At 43.8% G+C, this 20,874-nt stretch overlaps 1 protein-coding gene across 1 annotated transcript; it reads left to right on the top strand.

Moving 5' to 3' along the window:
* The first annotated feature begins 722 nt into the window (after nucleotides 1–722).
* ZBED4 (zinc finger BED-type containing 4) lies at nucleotides 723–20,202 on the top strand. Its single transcript, XM_080939712.1, has 3 exons — nucleotides 723–822; nucleotides 3,429–3,594; nucleotides 15,158–20,202. Exon 3 carries the CDS (start codon nucleotides 15,495–15,497, stop codon nucleotides 18,999–19,001), a length of 3,507 nt encoding a protein of 1,168 aa, XP_080795838.1. The 5' UTR covers nucleotides 723–822; nucleotides 3,429–3,594; nucleotides 15,158–15,494; the 3' UTR covers nucleotides 19,002–20,202.
* Nucleotides 20,203–20,874: the final 672 nt, after the last annotated feature.

The following is a 20,874-nucleotide window of genomic DNA, read 5'->3' as shown; positions in this document are numbered from 1 at the left end:
TGGTCTAAAGTGTCGTCGGAGTAGGACTTCTGGGTCAAGTTCCACCAGCAGAAATTGTTTGGTCCGCACAGGCATTTGAATTAGGGCATTCTACATTAAGCTCCTTATTTCTTTTACCCAAATATGGCCCCAGGCCCAGTGCAGCGAGCACCTGCTGCGTCTAGCCTCCACCCATGGGCTACTGAAAGAAGTTGCGCACACGGCCCTATGAGGACGCCCTCCTCGACCACAAGCCCGGAAGCCCCGCGGCCAGCCGTTGGAAGTGCGCCGGACCACCCTAACGGCCAAGCCCTAAGAAGAAACCACGGAGGACGCGCGCTCGCAAAGGCGCAGCAATTCCAACCAACCGCCGCGGAGACTGCGCCTGCGCAGTCTTCGGACGAACGCCTGGCAGGGCAGGTGCGCCAGACCGCGCTTGCGTGGTTTGACGGAGGCGCCCAGCGACCAGACCTCGAGTGTGAGACTGCGCCAGAGTAACCTGACCTCCGGAGATGGGGGCGAGAGGAAATTGCGCCTGCGTCGTCTTCGCGGCTCCGCCCCATTTGCCTAGCCCCGGCCCATCCTGCCGTCCTCTGGGCTTCTCCCCAAGGCGGGGCAGGTGTGCACAGACTGCGCTTGCGCGCGCCAGCCCCACCCCGGGCCCCGCCCCCGACCCGCGCGGGGCCCTGGGAGGGGCGCAGCGTCCGGCGGCGTCGCGGGCGGCGGGGCTGGGGCGGCGGGAGGGGCGGCGGGGGCAGACAAAGCGGCTAATGAATGGGCGCGCCCGTCGCGCTGTCCGCAGCCTGCGGGCCCGCGCTGCGTAGCGCGGAGCCGGCGCCTCAGGTGAGTGCGCGCGGGACGCTTCAGTGGCGTCTTCGACGGCCGGCGCCGCACAGGGGTCGGGGACCACGCCATTGTCCGTGCGCGGCGGGCCGGGCGGAGGCTGCGTCCCGTGAGTGCGCCCGGCCCGGCCTCTGACAGCTGCGCCTCGCGCCGCCGGCGGGCCCAGGCCGCGGAGGGGAGCGGCAGCGGGACGCCCCGTGGGATCTTTCGTCAGGTGCCGGGCTCCCGCCACGTCGTGGCGTCCCCAAGCCGGTGCCGGTGGGCTCGCGTGTCCGGGAAGGGGCTCCGGCAAGCTGCACGGCGGTGACACGGGGTCGGTGTCACGCTTCTTGGTGCCTGACTGCAGAGTGCTTCTGGATCTGATCGCGGAGGCTTAACGAAACTTAACTCACGCCTTGGCTCCGCAGCGATTTCACAGTCGTAGTACCTGCCGTCATTTTTGTTCCTTTTGTCCTCTTTGGTGCGACCCACTCTCTGCTGGGATGGCTGCGGGTTTTCGCTCTGTGTCTGGAGGTTCTCACGAGGCTCCAGCGCGTCTTTTCAAGTCCCTGCAGCTCCGAGCCTCAGGAGGAGCTGCTGTCGCTGTTCTCGTGTTTGTAAAAAGGGAAGTCATTTGTTTTGAAGTTAATTAGGATAAGATTAAGTGCAGTTTTTAAAAAGACCCTTCTGTCTTCGTAAAGCCAGTCAGCCAAGGCAAGTACATTCTTGTGACTTTGTAGGAAGAAGGAAATTTACCCCTTTATATCATGATAAATTAATAAGAGCAAGGGAATTTAAGTTTATTTATTTATTTTTTTTAAGGACTCTGACTAAGCATGGTTGCAAGGCATATATTAATTCCATGCTAAGCAGAATTGAGAAGCTACAAGTTTGGCTCTACACCCTGAGTGTTTTAGTGGCTTGTTCCATGAAGGCATTGATGCGTGCTTTCTGTAATCTATATAAACTTGTATAGACTTTTTAATGTGGCTTTTTATTTTCATGAAAAGATCTAGTATAAATTAAAATATTTTGTGAATCTTTAGGAAGTTCCAAAGTCTCAGTGTGCTAGTTGATTTTCTTCAGTTTACACAAGCCTAGACATAAATAACTTGGAAGAGGGAAATTCTTTAAATGTCTTATTTATTTTTACTGTGCTTTGGTGTTTTGCCTGCTACAAGTATGTCTCCTAGGGAATGTTGGATCCACTGAAACTAGAGTTACCGTTTCAGTTGTAAGCTGCCTGTGGGTGAATGGAATTGAACCCAGGTCCTCTGCAAGTGCTCTTAATCACTTGCTAGCCCCAGAAAAGAGGGATTCTTCTTTTCTTCAAAATAATTTTTGAAAATTATTTACTTATTTTATGTACATTGGTGTTCTGCTTGCATATATGTCTGTGTGAGGGCATCAGATTCCCCCTGGAACTAGAATTATAGACAGCTGTGAGCTGCCATGTGGGTGCTGGGAATTGAACCCAGGTCCTTTGAAAGAGCACCAATGCTCTTAACTGTGAAGCCTTCTCTCCAGCCCCCAGAAGAGTTTTTTTTTCCCCTAAAAAAATGTGTTTAGTTTATGTGTTGGTATTTTGCTTGCATGTGTGTCTGTGTAAGAGTGTCAGATATTGGAGTTACAGACAGACAATTGTTAGCTGTCATGTGGGTGCTGGGATTTGAACCCTAGGTCTTCTGGAAGAGTAGTTAGTGCTCTCAACCTCTGAGTGTGGTCTCTTTGGCTCCCATGAAGAGGAATTCTTAATTGAGAAAAATGCCTCCATAAAATTGGCTTTCAGGGTTTTTTGTTTGTTTGTTTTTGTTTTGTTTTTTTTTTTTTTAAATGGTCAATGTAGGCAAGTCCAGTCAGGGGGCTGGGGAGTGGTATGTTATGCTACCTCTAGGCAGGTGGTCCTGAATGGTATATTAAATAAAAAAAAAAAAAAAAAAAAAAAAAAAAAAAAAAAGCAAGCTGAGCAAACCTTGAAGCAAGACAGTAAGCAGTGTTCCTCCTTGGCTTCTGCTTCAGTTCTTGCCTCGGTGTTCCTGCCCTGATCTCCGTCGGTGGTAGACTCATACCTGGAAGTGTAAGATGAAATAAACCCTTTCCTCGCTAAGTTACTTTTGGTCATGGTGTTTGTCACCAAGCAATAGAAAACCTCCTACATTCAGTCTTTTAGACAGGTATGCAGACTCTTACGTTGAAAGAAAGCACAGTGCTGGAGAGGTGGCTTATTGGTAAGAGCAGAGCTGTTCTTCCAGAGGACCTGAGTTTAATTCCCGCAATCACATGGCAGTGCATACCTGTTTGTAACATCATTTACAGGGCTTCAGACTTCATTACTCATAACACACAGAGGCAAGCGAAATACCAATAAACATAAGTAAAAATAAGTTGGAAAAAAAAAGTGCTAAGTTCCTTTGACAGCTTGACCTGAGTGTGTTCCCAACCAGTTAATTCCTGATTTTGGTAATTTGGTATAAGTAAAAACTCTTTAACATTGATACAATGCATACACAGAAAGTCCCAAACACTTTTGAAAAGGTTTTTAGGAAATTAGGGGGATTGGTGGAATTTTGCATGTGTATCTGAGCTGACGAGTAGTATTTGTTCAGTGAAATGTGTGTGTGTTTCAGGTCTCTGATGGGCCTCCAGTTTGGAGCGAGAGCTGGGAAGTGGAGCTCTAGAAGCATGGGGACAGTAAGTGACCCTGGTCACTGTCTCTTCACTCCATGTCTGCGTTTTTTATGTGCCTGGCTTCAAGTACTTTAGTTTCTACATCCTGCTGAGAGGAGGGCATAGGTAAGTGACTTTTCTTGGACACAGACTTGGTTAACCCTGTGGTAGAGCCATCTGGGGCTAGAGGCACAGTCACTAACCAGAAGCCCCTCCAACCAGCATCATTTTTTTCCTGACCCTTTCCTACTGAATAGACCAGTCCAGAGTCAGCTCTGTCATTCTTTTCATTCCTCTTTGAGGATACGGTTGCAGGTGTTTGTCATTCCTGCAGACTCTTTGTACATCACTGAATCCAGCTGCAAGAGTCTCTCAGTTCTGGCCTTCACCTACATTTGGGAAGTGTAGAGCTTGCCAGCTGTTGCACCCCAGTCTTTCAGATACTCCCACTCTTTAATGTCTAGGCTTTTCTTTATCCTAGATATGCCTGTAATGAGAGCCCTAGGTTTCCAATCACTTAGCCCTAAAGAAGCAAACAAGCCAGTCATGGTGGTACATGCCTTTGATCCTTTAATCCAGCACTCAGGAGGCAGAGACAAGCAGGTGTCTAGTTTGAGGCCAGCTTGGTCTACAAAGCCAGTTCCAGGACATCCAGGGCTACACAGAGCAACCCTCTCTGGGATGGGGGAGTTCAAACAGAAGCAAGAGAGGGCACAAAAGGAGTATAATCAAAACGACCCCTTAGGAGAGATGAAAAGTAGGCATTTAAGCCTGTCTTCGGGGCACTGACATGAGCCTTAACCTGTAAACCAAGTTAGGTAGGGGCAAGGGTGATCGGTCTGTGTGGTTCGGGACAGCTGGAGACCTAGGGTACCTTCTGCAGGTTTGGAGCAGGACATTGTCAAAGCTGACAGTAAGATAGCTCAGTTACTCTCTGTTCCTCAGTCTTGAAAGAACCTGAAACCACTTAGGTAGCATCAGCTCGTAGACTTGATAACTCGACATGTCTACACAGAACTAAACAGGTGAGGGACCCAGACAGAGCCTTAAGACAAAGGATATATAAAAAGAGCCCAGGAATGTCGGGCTTTTGTCTACTTTTAGTTACCATGTGGACCCTGGTGAAGAGTTGGTGCTTTTTAGTAAAAGTGATTTTAAAGTACCTGTTAATAGGAAGGATTTTTTTTTTTGCTGTTTTTTGTTTTTTTAATCATTTTAAATTTTATTTATTACTGTGTATATCACACTTCTCAGAAAATAGTTCTCTGTAGAATCAGTTTTCTCCTTCCTTTTTTATATGCATTCCAGGGATCAAACTTTGTTGTCAGGTTTCTGTGGAAGCACCTTTACCCACTGAACCATTTCAGCATTTCATCTTGCTAACTATTTCTAATATTTTTTGTTTTATTTTATATATTTATTTTCTTGTGCTGGGAATTGATCTCTGGGCTTTAGACATGCTAGGCAAATGCTCTACCACTAAGTTACACACATAACCACGGCCCTCTTGCTAATTATTTGATATGTGTTTTTAGTAGTTCAAAATCTGGAAGATATTGTTAATAGTGAAACCTTTTGTATTTCTAAGGAATAGGACACCTGGAGAAACAATAACTTCACAGCCTGGCAGGCCATTCTTGCCTCTACCATGCACCTGGCACTGAACTACCTGTTATCATAGTGCTGTCTTCATAAATTCCTGTCCTCAGAGAATTTTATTATGATGGTAGGGACCTATATAACTAGAGAAAAGAGTTCTTCCTGTACCTGGGTTAGGCTGAAGCAGGAGGACTATTTGAACACAGAAGTTCAATTTAAAAAGATCCAATTCCCAAGTAGTATTCTGAGGGAAATTACAGGCAGTTAAAGGCAGACTTGTGTTCTGTCTCAGGATGTGCTCTGAAATGCTTCTGGCACAGTTAAGGGTTTCTCTGAGGAGCCTGGTGCCACAGAGTGTATTTCATGCACTCAGGGTATGGAGCCAGTCTGCTGCAGCTTCTTGTCAGTTCTCTGGGGTTATGTTTTGAGAAATCAGTAGCTACACACAGTTTAAATGACTTGGTGTGAAAATGCTGGCACGTATCCAACAAGGTGTGAGTTCTGCTTCCAGGCACCTCCATGTGAGGGCCTCCCAGTAGCTGTGGCCCAAGTTTCTCTTTTGTACAAAGTCTACACTACCAGCTGTGGTAGGGTTATCCTGCTTTGCTGCCCTACAAGGGTGCTGTCATGTGATTGAAGTGGCCGCCTATTTCCTGATCATAGGTTTGCCTTGTTCAACTGCCTTACCTCTGCAGACAGATTCTGTGAACAACTGAATTTCATCTAAAGCAGCCGTCGTGGCTGCTTAGTAAAGCTTACCTAGTTTTTGCTCCACCTGCCAGTTAGAGAGTTGAGGTTCTGTTTGGCCACTGTATCGTGAAAACCACATCTCACATCCTGTGAAGGACATTTAAAGACTTCCAACAACTTTCAGCTGAAACTGTGGCTTAGGCCTATCAGTGAAGACTTATACCACAAGAGGAAAGGGTAATTGGTGAAGACGTTAGTGTTAAGTTCAGGGGAAACAAAAAAAAAAAAAAAAACTAGAAAAATCCAGGCTTGTGGCATGTGACCCAGGCCAATACAGGGACTGAACAGGGACTAAGTGACCTTAGTGTGGGCTGTTTGCTTACTGTGGAATGTGCTTTGTTTCCAAGGTAGCCTTATCAGGGTTTCTAACCATGGTGGAAATAACTCTGGTTCCAGATTTCTGAGGTTTAACTCTTTGTACTTTAGTCTTTAGTGTTCAGGTTGGACTTTCCATCTCAGGATACCTTAGTGGTTATAGTTGCCATCTGTATAGGCTCAGTGACTGGCATTTATGGCATAAAGGCTCTTGATGGTGTTGCTTCCCTTAAGAATGTTGGTTATGTAGTGCACCTAGTAGGTTAAAGTTGCCCTCAGGTGTAGGACAGATCTTAATTAAGGTCTTTGGAAGCAAAGATCCCCTACGTGTCCTCAACAGCTCTGTGAGGGCTTGTTCCTGTTGAAGATGGAGGATGGGCCTTTTTTCCTTGTTTTTTAAGCTGTGAATTTTCTGAACTGGAGAGTCGATGTTCCTTGATGTCCTGTCCATAGTTGGGGTCCTCAGGGTTACTGGTGTCTCCTGGTGGACTTACACACTTTTTGGAACAAGCTGTGGGTGCTAGGACTCTTCACCTCTAAGATTACTTTTCTCTCTACTCAATTTCCAGCACTGATAGTGTAAGAAATGAAATAAAAAGCCCTGGTGTCACCCAGTGGTCAGTCTGTTAAATTTTTTCATTTGTCTTGAGTAGCTATTTCTTCTAAACCAGAAATCTGTGGTTAGTATTGTATCTGGCTTTCTGCCTCTGACCTAGCATTTGGAGACTTGAGTCACTGTAGGTAGCATGTGTGGGACATAGTTTTATGGGTGATGAAATATACTTTGGTAGCCAGCCCACAGGAAAGAGTCCAACCTTGATCACAGCCTGTCCCTGCCCCTTATCACTCCTAGTCAGTGCAGCATATTTGTATGGTTATCAGCACATCCTTGAGGGTAGCAGGCCTTCCTTGTGGAGGCTCATGTGGCTGATTTTCTATGTGCTCTTTCTTGAGGAACATAGTCTTCTAGGTGTAATTTTTCCTAGTGCGGGCTTGCTAGATGGAAAGGTAAATGTCATTCTAGTAAGAGCACCTATGTTCCCTCCTGTAGGCTTGTTTGGTATATATAAAAAGAGCCTTAACCATAAAGGGCACTCTGGTGTGCTTGGAGTTTTGCCAGGATGCCCCTGTTGAGAAGTGGTATTTTTAAAAAGTCTTCATTTAATGTGTTACAATTTGAATGTGAATAAGATAAACTTAGTGCTTCTGCTTCCCCGTGTTGGGTGTATGTCAGGTAGTCAAAGCATTTGAATTGACAGTGCAAGTGGGTGGTAGTGGTGGGAAATCTCTGATTCTCACTGTAAGGGAGATTATCATCCTCACTGAGTACTTGTGCATAACAAAGCTTTAAATGGAAAGGAACATTTTTTTCTTCCAAGTCAGAACATATGTCTTAAGTTGAGACAGTTCCATACCATGCAGTCTAAACTATGGAAAAGATAACCACTTAAAATTTTGGTGTTGGTGGTGTTTTGAGGGGACGGGGGAGATAAGGTTTCTCTGTATATAGCCTTGACTGTGCTGGAACTTTCTTTGTAAATTTACAGTAGTCTTGAACTTACAGAGATCTACCTACCTCTGCCTCTCAAGCACTGAGAATAAAGATGTGTTCCAATACTGTCCAGCTTCAGAGGTTTTGTTTTTTCCCTTAATTGTAATGTGGCCAATTTTATCCATTTCATTAGGTATTTTCTGTTTTGCTCTAACTTAGGTACTAGGACATTTCATATATTACATCCTTTACTGTTTTGTCTTTGCCTATGCTTCACACGGATTTAAGTTATAGAGTGGTATGAGCCATAGCATAAAGGGTCGTAGTTTCCATAAAGATCTAATGGACTGCCCCAGAGATGCTCCAACATACAATAAGGACACATGCACCACAATGTTCATAGCAGCCCTATTTATAATAGCCATAAGCTGCAAAGAACCCAGATGTCCTTGAGTAGATGAATGGATACAAAAATTGTGCTATATTTATACAACAGAGTACTACTCAGCTATTAGAAACAATGACTTTATGAAATTCCTAGGAAAATGGATGCATCTAGAGAATATCATCCTGAGTGAGGTAACCCGGTCACAAAAGAACAGACATAATATGCAGTCACTGATAATTGGATACTAGCCCCAGAAAGCTCTGAACACCCCAGCAACAACTCACAGGCCATATGAAGCTCAAGAAAAGCAAAGGCCAAAAAGTATAAGCCTCAGTCCTTCTTAGGAAAAAAAATAAGTGTATAGCACCCTTTCAGAGTGTGGTACACCTAGACCTCAAATCATTAAACAATCCAAGAGCTAAGAGTATAGCCTTGTGGCAATTCTTGGTATTCAAAAATCATTATGTTTAATCTATACACACCAAGAAAACTCTGTTTCTGTTCTACATGTACTTTATGTTTATGGTAACTAGTAAGATTTCAATGCATACTATCAAACTTCTAAAAGAATTGAGTAATGACAAAAAGATATCCATGTAGTGTTATGCCAAAATGCCTTTAAAAATCTGTTCATGTATCTTTTTTTAAATAAAGTTGTAAGAGAAAAAAAAAAAAAAACCTTTTTCTTTTTCTGAGATAAAGTCTTACTGGGTTTTGCAAGTTGTTCCTAAAATTCTTTAAGATTCTGCTTCAGTTTGCTCAGTAGCTGAGGTATAAGTGTCACCATTTTGGAAAGAGGCTTGTTTTGGTTCCAAGCTCTGCTTCAGAGTCTGGTGATGGCCTTCTGTTGGCAGAACCCTATAGAGCATGGTACCACGGAGTCATAGCCAGACTTGTCTCTCATAACACAGCTGCAGACAACTCATTAAAAAAGGTCCTCATCACCTCTCAGGGACCACCTGGTCTCGGTCTCACTCTTTTTTTTTTTTTTTTTAAGATTTCTTTATTTTATGCTTGAGTGCTCTGTGTGCATCTGCATCTCAAAAGAGGACATTGAATCACATTCGGTTCCTAGCCTTCTATAACTCTAGTCCCAGTGTGTCTGACACCCTCTTCTCCTCCATGGGCACCAGCCATGCATTCAGAACAGACATACAAGCAGGCAGACACTTACACACATAAAATCAATAACAACTTTTAAAAAGAAAAAAGCCATGAAGTTGAAAGCGAGCATACAGGGGGGTGGTGGTATATGTCTGAGGAGTTGAAGGTGGAAAGAACACAAATGACATATTATCTTCCTCACTTCTTCTTTTCTTGATACAGGGTCTCTCTTTGTGTAGCACTGATTGTCCTGAAATTTACCATGTAGACTAGGCTGACCTCAAATTCACAGAGATCTACCTGCTTCTGTGTCCTGGATTCGGGGACTAAATGTATGTGCCACCATGCCTGACTTAATATTAACACACACACAGGCACAAGCACATGCACACAAGTTAAATATGTGTTGGCATATGTGTATGTGTGTTAAAAATACAAAAATGTTAAAAGTTACAGCAGCATCCCTCCCACACTGATTTGAAAGAGCCTGTCTTCCTGCTTACTGTACAATGTTACTGTCAGTTTCTTGGGTGCCATTGCTTCAGTAGTTCCATAGCCAAAAGAAAGGTAACTAGTGTTTCTTTAGAATATCTTCATTCTTGCCAAGATAGCTACATTTCCTTACTCTTTGTTTTCATACCTGTCTCATGGTAAAGCATGCCTGTGTTTGAAACAGGTATAAGCATAAGGAGTGCCCACAACTGGGGTGTCAGGTAACCCCGTGTTAACAGCCATTTTTCTAAAACAACTTTTCTTTTGACTTTTTTTCACTATGCAGCCATGGCTGGTTTAGAACTCACTGTGTAGACTAAGCTAGCTTGGAGGTCTGTCTGCCTAGACCTTCCAAGTGCTGGGTTTAAAAGGCCTGTACCACTGTGCCCAGCTTCTGTGACGTGACTTTAGTCACTTTTGGAGGTGGTTCCTTTTGTTGTTGGCTTTAAAATAGGGCTTCTGTATAGGGCTTAGGCCGACCTCAAACTTGAGATTCTGCTTCAGACCCCAAGTGCTGAGATTGTAGGCAAGTGCCATCTTGCTCAGCAGACATTAGTTTATTCTGACACCTTCCTACCTTGTCTCTGAAAACAAACCATCCAGTGGTTTTATCTCAGTTGCAGTTTCTCCTCATTGCCAGGTTGAGGTCTGTCCTGGTTGGTCTCATCTGTTCCCCATGTTGTAGGGCAAGGAGTATGTAATTAATGTCAGTGAGTTAATGTGGGTGATGTTCTATCTCACAAGTACCACTGGGGCTGGTGAGATAGCTCAGCTAGTACAGGAATTTTTCTGGAACCCACATGTTGGAAGGAGAGAACTGCCTCTTGAAAGTTGCCTTCTGACCTCCATACATATTCAGTGTATACATATACAATATATGTAATAAATCTTTTTAAGGGGCCAGTGCGGTGGCTCATTTGTAAGGGTGCTTACCACCAAGTCTGACAGTTGGAGTTCATTCCTAGAAACTGTGATAGAAGAGAACCAACTCCTGCAAGTTGTCTTCTGCCCTGCCTATGTGGATACATGTGTACACATGCAATTAAGTGTAAAATTAAACAAAAAATCGTTTAGGTCCTTTTGTTAGAAGTTGTACCTCTGTAGAATGTTAACAGACAACAGTTACAGAGATCTCCAAGAACACAACCAGTGAGAGCAAACATTTAAAGAAAGCTGGTTTGAATATTAAGTACTATAGGAGATGTGCTTCTTAGCAGGTATCTAATTCCTTTAAAATTATTAGGCAGGATATAGCATTAGGACATGTCTAGTTAACTTTCTTAGTCATGAGACAATTAGGAATATATAAACAGGCCAGGGAAAGGTTAGCACCACTAAGAATTCTAGGTTGGAGGATAATGGCTTTGTAAAATATTCTCCTAAGCTTTGAGACTTGTAAAACACACTTAATTAAACATTGTAGCTAGCAGCACTGTTGAGAAGTGGTCTGTACAGTAAACTCAGGTTCTTTTGAAGCAAAGTTTGGAACCTCTGGCCCAGTACGTTGTTGATAGGTCTATAATACTGACAAAACGTGAAATATTAGATCTTGCAAGTTCAGGGAACGGAGCTCAGTTGCTGCAGAGAGACTGATACTGGTGTGCAGGGTATCTCATGTGCACAGTAACAAAATATTTATCTGGGCAAGCTTCCGATAGCAGGATTGTCCAAATGGAAGATTTTTTTTATCTCAGTGGTACTGAGGTAAAATACCAAAAAGGTCAAAAGAATTTCATTGGTCATGTATATTTTGTATACAAAAGAACATTATGGTCACTCACTCATGTGCTGAATTTATATGTGTTAGCTCTGCAATGTGTGTGTGTACACATACGTGCATATGTTCACATCCTTATGTAGGCCCAAGGAGACCTTTTGTTCTCAAGTAGGCTTTCTCTCTGAACCTGAGCCTGTCAGTTTGGCTAGTCTGGCTCACAAATAAGCTTCAGAAACACACTATGTATCCTACCGACTCCCCCATATTATGCATTGCTCTGCCCAGCTTTTTACATGGGCAATCCAAATTAAGGACCTCACGTTTATATGGCAGGCCCTTTACCAAAGGAGACATCTCCCCAACCTGCAAATATTTATATAATATATAAAGTTCAGACTCACAGCTTCATACATGTCAAATCATAGGTATATATGGTATTATATATGCCATATCCACATAAAATATACCAAATTCACATTAAATATACCAAATTCATATAAGAATAGTTGCTTATAAGTGTCATTTAAAATAACATAAAGCCAGGCGCAGCAGCACATGCATTTGATCTTAGCACTAGGGAGGTAGAGTCAGGTGGGTTTCTGGCCTGGTCTACAGCGTGAGTTCTAGGACAGTCAGGACTATACAGAAAAGCCTCATCTAAAAAACAAACCATAGAGATAGGAGCTAGAGAGATGGCTCATCAAATAAGAGCACTGGCTGCTCTTCAAGAAGCCCCAGGTTCAATTCACAGCACTCACCTGGCAGCTCACAACTAATTTTTAGAAAGAAAAGATTATAGAGATAGCTCTGCTGTTAAGAGAATGCTGCTTTCATAAATACCTTGTGAGTTCAGCTCCCATCACCAAGACAGGCTTTTCACAGTTTCAGGGGATCTGATGCTATCTCCTGGCCTCCATGGGCTACTTCACTCACTTGCATATACCCCCATATAGACACAAATCTTGCTGTGTGTGGATTCACTCATGCTTTTAATCCCAGCATTGGCATGTAGAGGCAAGTGTTTCAAAGACAGCCTGGTGGGTCTACAAAGGGAGTTCCAGGCCAGTCAGGGCTACATAGTAAGACCCTGAGTCTAAAACTAAACTAGTAAAGTAAAATATTTAATATAAACTGATACTTAGCTGAACCATGACCTTGTAAAGAATTGTAAGTAGTCAGTTCTTTAAGAATCAGCAGAAAATGAGGCTGCGATGGTAGCCGAGTGGTTAAGAGCAGTAGCTATTTTTCCAGAGGACTGGGTTTGATCCCTAGCACTCAAATGGTGGCTCACAATCATCTGTAATGGGATCTGATGCTTTTTTCTGCTGTGTCTAAAGAGAGCGACAGCGTGCTCACATACATAAAACAAATCTTTAAAAAAATTATTTTAAGTATGCTTTGCAAAAAGTACAAATGTTTTGTGCACATTCAAATGTTTATTACTCATGTATACATGTGTGGGAGCACACGGACTTATAAAGGTGAGGACAGCTTATGTGAGTTGTTTTTCTCCTTCATCCTGTGGGTTAAGATGAGGACTAGAACTCAAGCTGTGAAGTTTGGCAGCAAGCACCAGTATTAACTGCTAAACCACCTCAGGGGCATTTTTATAGCCTAATATTTTGTTAGTTTTCACTCTTAGGAAATAAAATTCAGTTTCTTTGCAGAATCTGTTTTGGAAGAAAATCGTACTCAAAAAAATCTCTATAGCCAATACTATATAACTTAACAAAGCTTTTATTTTGGTGCCAATGAATGCTTTTTAAATAAAAAATTTTAGATATTTGTTGACTCTAAAATAATTGTTTTAGAAGAGCATTTATATCTTTTGAGTGTCGGAACAGGTCCCCTCCCCCCAGCCTTATTTTACAGAATTAATGTTTGGAAGCACCAGACTCAAATCATTCCACCTAGAAGAAAGCTGAAAGTTAACATTTCTGTTAATATGTTAGTTGGCCTCTCTGGTAAAGCCCAACATAGCCAGTTTAAGCAGTCCCCAAATCTATAGTTAGCTGTTAATTATTTTCAAAGGGGAGGGAAACAAATAGAGGCAGAAGCTCTTATATTAACATAGTCCAGAAATCATTCCCAGATGCCCTCATGCGCTGAGAACTACATTACATCAGGCATGCCAGGAACAGTGATTTCAGTGTGATAAGTTTCAGAAAGTAGGAAAGGAAGTAGGCAAGGGTTTGCTGCTCAGTTATTTTCCGGAACTCTCTGGGCCAATTAAGTTTTTCCCATAATAAGTTACAGGCCAGAGACTTCTTTTAAAAGATGTATTTATTTCATGTATGTGAGTGTACTGTAGCTATTGTCAGGCACACCAGAAGAGGGCATCAGATCCCATTACAGATGGTTGTGAACCTCCATGTGGTTGCTGGGATTTGAACTCAGGACCTCTGGAAGAGCAGTCAGTACTCTTAACTACTGAATCACCTCTCCAGCCCCTTAAAAGACTTAGGAGCATCAAGACAGTAATGGCAGTATTTTCTGTGGTTATATAAATCACAGATTTCTTTAGCACCCTGTTCATCTATGGTTTCAAATGGTTCAGGAGAACCCCAGTGACTCAGAGCTCCAAAAGACTAATGCATTTCCATATTCCCTTCTATTTGACAGATACTATGCCAAGTCATTCAACAGAACTCCAGATTTTCTCACAAGTTTTTCCAAATTGAAAAGGCCTGTCATAAAATAACACAACAGCTAAGTCAATAGAACTTCAGTGGTTCTAAAGGACTCCAAAAGATAAAGCCAATTGTTCAAGTGGCAGTTGCTAAGATGGCTCAGGAAGAATCAGACAGGTCAAGGGAGTGTAAGCTTACAAGAAGGCAAAACGTGAGATGCAGTGATCTAGGAGGAACGAACTTATTCTCTGTGTGAAACAGTAGAAATAGACAGTACCCAATGCTAGCTGAGATGGGAAGATGGATCTCTGGAATAAATTTTCTCCACAGCTGTGTGACACTGCTTGCACTTTCATTCTGGAGGCCACATGCTGTGAGTGACTGATGGACAATTATGTCTTTTCTCCTGCCCATGGCTCAAATTGTTACCAGAGTTGTTAGGATCAGAACCTAACCCCTGTCAGTCCTAACAACCTAAGCTTAGCCACCTGCTTACAATAGGCCAACTAAAAACAATAGAAAAAAAACAGAGAAAGACTTAAGGTCACATTGGGAAAAGAAACAAAAGAGGTCCAGTGACCAGAACCCCTAATCCATCTTTGGGCTCCTGATATGAGGCCAAGGTTTAAGTGGAAAGCACTGTGTGGTGCCTCTGGTAAACTGAAAAGTAAGATTGACCTGGAAAGATGGTTCAGCAGTTATGAGTTCAACGGTTATAAGGAGAGAGTGGTGGGTGAATCTCTTGGAGTTCAAGGCAAGCCTAATCTACATACTGAGTTTCAGACCTGACAGAGCTACATGATGTCTCAACATAAATAATAAACCATAAGGGGGAAAAGCCAGAGAGGGGGCTGTGATCAGAATGTAAAGTGGATAAGTGAATGGAAAAGATCAAAGAAGCTGTAACTTCCTTGTGAAGTTCTTCTAGTGTCACCACTGCTTCCCATTCATATTTACTGGTAGGACACTGGAATTTGAATTTATATCTTTTTGCTAATTTTGCTGTTTTGGGGGGTTTTGTTTTGTTTTTTGTTTTTTTTTTTTTTTTGTTTGTTTGTTTGTTTTTGGTGATAGATTGCAAAATGTCACTGGCAAGGTTTTTGACTTTAGCTTTCTATCATGGAAAATTTTGATCCCTGTAATAAAAATTATTTTGAATATACAGTTTAGTTCCATGCTTAATTTAATGTCATTTGTTATAGGAAATGCAAAAGGACTGTGTGTGCCCTCAAGATGGTGGGTCTCCTGTCTTGGAGAAGAGGAAGATGTCTGTACTGCATGCTCTGGTGTACACAACAAGAAGTATTCAGTTGCAGCACTTCTGCAGAACAGCCCTCCATGCCCTGTGATAGTGTGCTTGTGTGAGCAACATACTTGGCTCCCAGTGACATTCATGGTTAGCCATAGTAAACAGCCTAGAAAGATTATGAAAAAGTGAGTAAAATCTACTCTATAGGAGTCACAGGTGGACATTATAAGAAGTTTTTATTAGCCTAAGATGTCAGAAGGATAAAGCAACCAGGATAATTATGGTTGGTCATGGAGGATAAGCAGGAAACTTGTCCCAAGGGGGACAGTGATTTTGTTTCTGACAAAGTAAATTTCAAAATAGAGGAGGAAGATGATCAAATTCCTTGTCACAGTTTGGAACGAGTGGACTTTAAAAGTGAGTCGGAGGATATGAGACAGACAGACAGTGGCGATGAACAGGCAGATATCAGGGCAGCAAGCTGTGCCTGTCAGCCCTCTGGGAAATTTTTACCTGCAGAGAGTGAGGATGACTATGGGGCACTCTTCTCCCAGTATAGTAGCACACTGTACAACGTAGCCATGGAAGCTGTGACTCAGAGCCTTCTTTCCAGTCGGCACATAAGCTCCAGGAAGAAGTCTCCAGCTTGGAAGCATTTTTTTATTTCCCCTCGAGATAGCACTAAAGCAATATGCACATACTGTATGAAAGAGTTCAGTAGGGGCAAAAATGAAAAAGACTTGAGTACAAGCTGCCTCATGAGACATGTGAGGCGGGCACACCCCACCAAGCTCATGCAAGAAAATGGAAGTCTGTCAGCAGGGTCCTCTTTTTCCTCTCCCTCTCTTCTGCTTCCACCACAGCCTGCAGATGTGGGAGACCTCAGCACTGTGCTCTCACCTGTGAGACTTGTCCAGAAAATGTCTGCCAAGATCCCATCCCCCGACCAAATAATGGAAGAGTCTGTGACTGTAGTCTCTTCTGAAGAGATGTCCACTGATGTATCTATCACTGAAAAGTATAACAGAGAGGAGGCTTTGGCAGGCTCCTCCCCCAACATCTCCATGCTCCATTATGATGACACTTCAGAAACTATAGCAGACAGAAACCTTTCCCTTCCCAAAAGCACATCTGGGTCCAGGAGGAGGTCAGCCGTCTGGAAGCACTTCTATTTGTCACCCCTCGATAGCTCCAAGGCTGTCTGTGTCCACTGTATGAATGAGTTCAGTAGAGGGAAGAATGGGAAGGACCTGGGCACAAGCTGCCTCATCAGGCACATGTGGAGAGCACATCGATCCATTGTACTACAGGAGAACGGGAGCAGCACAGGCATCCCTCCATTGTACCCTATGCCCCCAACCCTGCTGCCTGCCCTGCTGCCCCCAGAAGGGGATCTCAACTCTACATCATTGTCTCCAGGCAAACAAGTCAAAGAGTCCCCTTCTGCCTCCTCATCCCCAGACAGGCCTCCTGAGGACCTGTCATCACACACTAATCCTGGGGATGTGTCTCGGGAAGATGTGTCCATGTTGTCATCCTCTGATGACTTTGGGGAGGCCTCCGTAGTGTCCTCTCCAGAGAAGCAGCCAGCGGACACAGTACATCCAAGGTGTGAACCAGGCACTGTCTTCCAGCAAAATAAGAAGGTGATGAGAAGACTGAAGTCGGAAGTCTGGCATCACTTTTCCCTGGCCCCCATGGACAGTCTCAAAGCGGTGTGCCGGTACTGTAGCTGCGTGATCAGTCGGGGGAAGAAAGGAGATGTTGGCACCAGTTGTTTGATGCGACACCTATACAGACGCCACCCTGAGGTTGTCGGGAACCAGAAGGACTTTCTGGGTGCAAGTTTGGCAAACTCTCCATATGCCACTTTAGCTTCTGCAGAAAGCTCCTCAAAATTAACTGACTTGCCAGCATTAGTCAGAAAAAACCATCAAGGTATGTTTCCTACTAATAGCAAGAAGACCTCAAAGCTGTGGAATCACTTTTCTATTTGTTCAGCAGACTCAACAAAGGTGGTGTGCTTGCACTGTGGCCGGACCATCAGCAGGGGCAAGAAGCCCACCAACCTGGGCACCAGTTGTCTTTTGAGACACCTGCAGCGGTTCCATGGCCATGTACTCAAGAATGATGTCTCAGAGGCCACTCTGACCCGTTCTCCAGGCACCCGGAGGCCTCTGGGCATGGAGCTCTCAGGGGCTGCCTCTTTGCATGATTCCACTGAGAAGTTGTATGACTCTCATCCAGTTGCCAAAAAAATCACAAGTCTCATAGCTGAAATGATTGCACTTGACCTTCAGCCATACTCCCTTGTAGACAACGTTGGCTTTAACAGGCTGCTTGAATACTTGAAACCTCAGTACTCCTTACCCTCCCCTTCCTACTTCTCTAGGACAGCTATCCCAGGTATGTATGACAATGTGAAACAGATAATTATGTCACATCTGAAGGAAGCTGAGAGTGGTGTGGTTCATTTCACCTCCGGAATATGGATGAGTAGCCAGACTCGTGAATACCTGACCCTCACAGCTCACTGGGTCACCTTTGCATCGGCTGTCCGACCACATTGTGAGGACCACCATTGCTCAGCACTTTTAGATGTGTCGCAGATCGACTGTGACTATAGTGGAAACAGCATTCAGAAGCAGCTAGAGTGTTGGTGGGAAGCCTGGGTGACTTCCATTGGTCTTCAGATTGGCATCACTGTCACTGACAATCCAAGCATAGGGAAGATGCTGAGTGAGGGAGAACACTCGAGTGTGCAGTGCTTCAGTCACACAGTGAATCTGATAGTGAGTGAGGCTATCAAGAGCCAGAGGATGGTGCAGAACTTACTGAGTATTGCTCGGAAGCTGTGTGAGCGGGTCCATCGGTCCCCCAGAGCGAGGGAGAAGCTAGCAGAACTGCAGAAAGAATACGAGCTACCCCAGCACCAGCTGATCCAGGATGTGCCATCCAAGTGGAGCACATCATTCCACATGCTTGAGCGTCTAATTGAGCAGAAGAGGGCAGTTAACGAGGTATCCATTGAGTGTAACTTCAGAGAACTGATCAGCTGCGACCAGTGGGAGGTCATGCAGTCTGTGTGCCATGTGCTGAGACCATTTGATGCTGCAAGCCGAGAGATGAGTGCCCACATGTCTACGCTGAGCCAAGTCATCCCCATGATCCACATCCTCAGCAGAAAAGTTGAGATGCTATTTGGGGAGACAATGGGCATTGACACCATGCTTAAGTCCCTAAAGGAAGCCATGGCGAGCCGCCTGTCTGCCACCCTCCATGACCCCAGGTACATCTTTGCCACACTGCTGGATCCTCGATACAAAGCTTCCCTGTTCACCGAGGAGGAGGCAGAGCAGTACAGGCAAGACTTAATCAGGGAGCTAGAAATATTGAATTCTACCTCAGAGGACACGGCCACCTCCAATGGCTGTGACTCAGGGTCCCCACTTAAAGACACTGGCACAGAAGAGAGCTTGTGGTCACTCGCACCAATAAAGAGAGATCAGAGAGAGAAGCTACCTGAAGACATGGTGCTTGCATATTTGGAGGAAGAGGTGCTGGAGCACAGCTGTGACCCACTTACCTACTGGAACCTGAAGCGGTCATCCTGGCCTGGGCTGTCTACCTTAGCAGTCCGATTTCTAGGCTGTCCCCCAAGTACAGTCCCCTCAGAAAAGCTGTTTAGCACACCCATGGAGGCTGGCAGCTTCGGCCAGCCCAGGCTCATGATGGAGCATTTTGAAAAGCTCATCTTTTTAAAAGTGAATCTCCCCTTAATATGCTTTCAGTATTGAACTCAAGAGATGGAGTCACCAGTCTGGAAATGTGCTTCAGAAGTGCTAGCTATTGTACCAGGGCTGACTTGCCTGGCAGGGCCATGTAGGACACCAGACCAGGCATCTGGGGCTACCTGCCAGTTCTCACCGTAATATCCACATGTGCCTTACTCCTCCAGGCCAGGTGTCGAGGTGCGTTTTCAGAAGCCCACTAGAAACAGTCTTGGCAATTATGAAATAGGATGATCAGGTTTAAAACTATAAAGTTTTTGTTTGTTTGTTTTTTAAGAAGATAGTAATCTGTTTTACTAGAGTGGAAGGAAGATGTAAACAATATTGTGTAGGGTTTTTTTATTCAGTTGTGTAAAAACCACAAATCAGGTGCTGTATTTTAATTAAATATTATTTTAATTGCAAAAAAACAGCTTTCGTGGCTGTCAAATGAAACCTGTAAATAGGAGGTGGAGGTTAAGCCATCCTGACTGTTCTTAACTACAGGCTCCAAGAGTATGTCGAAGAAAGAATATTCTGGAAGCTGTTTACTGTGACAGAACCCGGCATGTGAAAACAAAGCTGAGCTTGGGCATGTCACGGAGGGTCAGTCACATGGCTAGTTGGTCATGGGAACATTCCCATGTCAGGTGTTTGCATTCAGGTCTTACATGGTCAGTTAACTCAGAGATATCCCACTTACCATGAGCTCCTTGAAATTGGATCCAAGTTTCAAAGTCATGCTTAGGACTTCACCAGTGCATGATACGACACGTTTACAACAGACGGCCTGTTGATCAAATCTCCATGCCTCTGACTTACTTTTGCGTCTCTATACATAAAGCTGTCTCATAAGAAGTATGCACTGACCCCCTCAGTTTGACCAGACTCTAGCTCAGATTCTACTTTGAGGAGGTAGCTTGTTAACAGGGAAAGCGCTTGTTTATTGCAGTCATGAGAAAAGCCTTAGGCATTTAGATTTTATTTTTCCTATGATAGGGAAGACTCAACCATCATTGGAACATTATAGAATCCCAGGGATATCAAAATGAAGTATCCGCTCTCAGATTCTTTACCAAACTCCAAAGTTTTTGCTTATAATGTCTAAAAGTTTTTCATTTTCTCATTTCAGATCATTTAAATATTATGGGTGAAATGAATCACTCATTTGCCTCTGACCTTTTAGAAAAAATGTTTTGTTGAAATACTGTATGTAGGCTCAGTCTGAATTTGTGTGGACTACGCTTTAGTGTATTTATAAATGATGAACTTGACTTCTAAAATTAAACTTTTTATTTGCGATTTTCTATTATTGCTGACTGATGATGGCTTTTTATTTTTAGGATAATAAAACAGGAGTGCTTTTTATGTGTTAATACATATGAACTGCATTCAAATAGTGTTTGAAATGTCAACATAGCCATAGGGAGTAGGGGCAGTATTCTTAACAGTTGCATTTTTGATGATGGTAATAATGATGGTTAGAACTTACCACTGTTTATCCCCTCTTACCTGATCTGTGCTTTTACTCCCTCGACACCAGCCTTTTTCCAGAAGGCCCTGGAGCTCTTGACTTGGTACGTGAGTTCCACAGTCCACCCACTGCACTATCCCTGGCCAGGACTCCTGACATAGGGTTATAGTTGTAAATAGGAGCAAGGACATGAGATGAGACTTCAGTAGATCTTGCTGAGCCCTGTTGAAAGCAATTGCCATGTTTCTTTCCTTTGCTTTCAGGTTTTCTTTTTGAGGCAGGATCTCATGTGACCTAGGCTGGCCAACAACCACTATGTAGTCAAGGATGAGAATGAACTTAAACTTCTGATTCTTAAACTTCTGAACTTGAACTCTACTTCCCAGGTGCTGAGGTGACAGGTCATGTTACCATGCTTGCTTTTTT

The sequence above is a fragment of the Micromys minutus genome, assembly GCF_963924665.1.
Source record: "Micromys minutus genome assembly, chromosome: 27".
In the NCBI taxonomy this organism is placed as follows: Eukaryota; Metazoa; Chordata; class Mammalia; order Rodentia; family Muridae; genus Micromys; species Micromys minutus.
This window is presented reverse-complemented; position numbering and strand designations above follow the sequence as displayed.

Excerpts from the sequence above, each read along its gene's own strand:
- ZBED4 (XM_080939712.1), top strand. The coding sequence starts at position 15,495 with ATGGAGGATAAGCAGGAAACTTGTCCCAAGGGGGACAGTGATTTTGTT.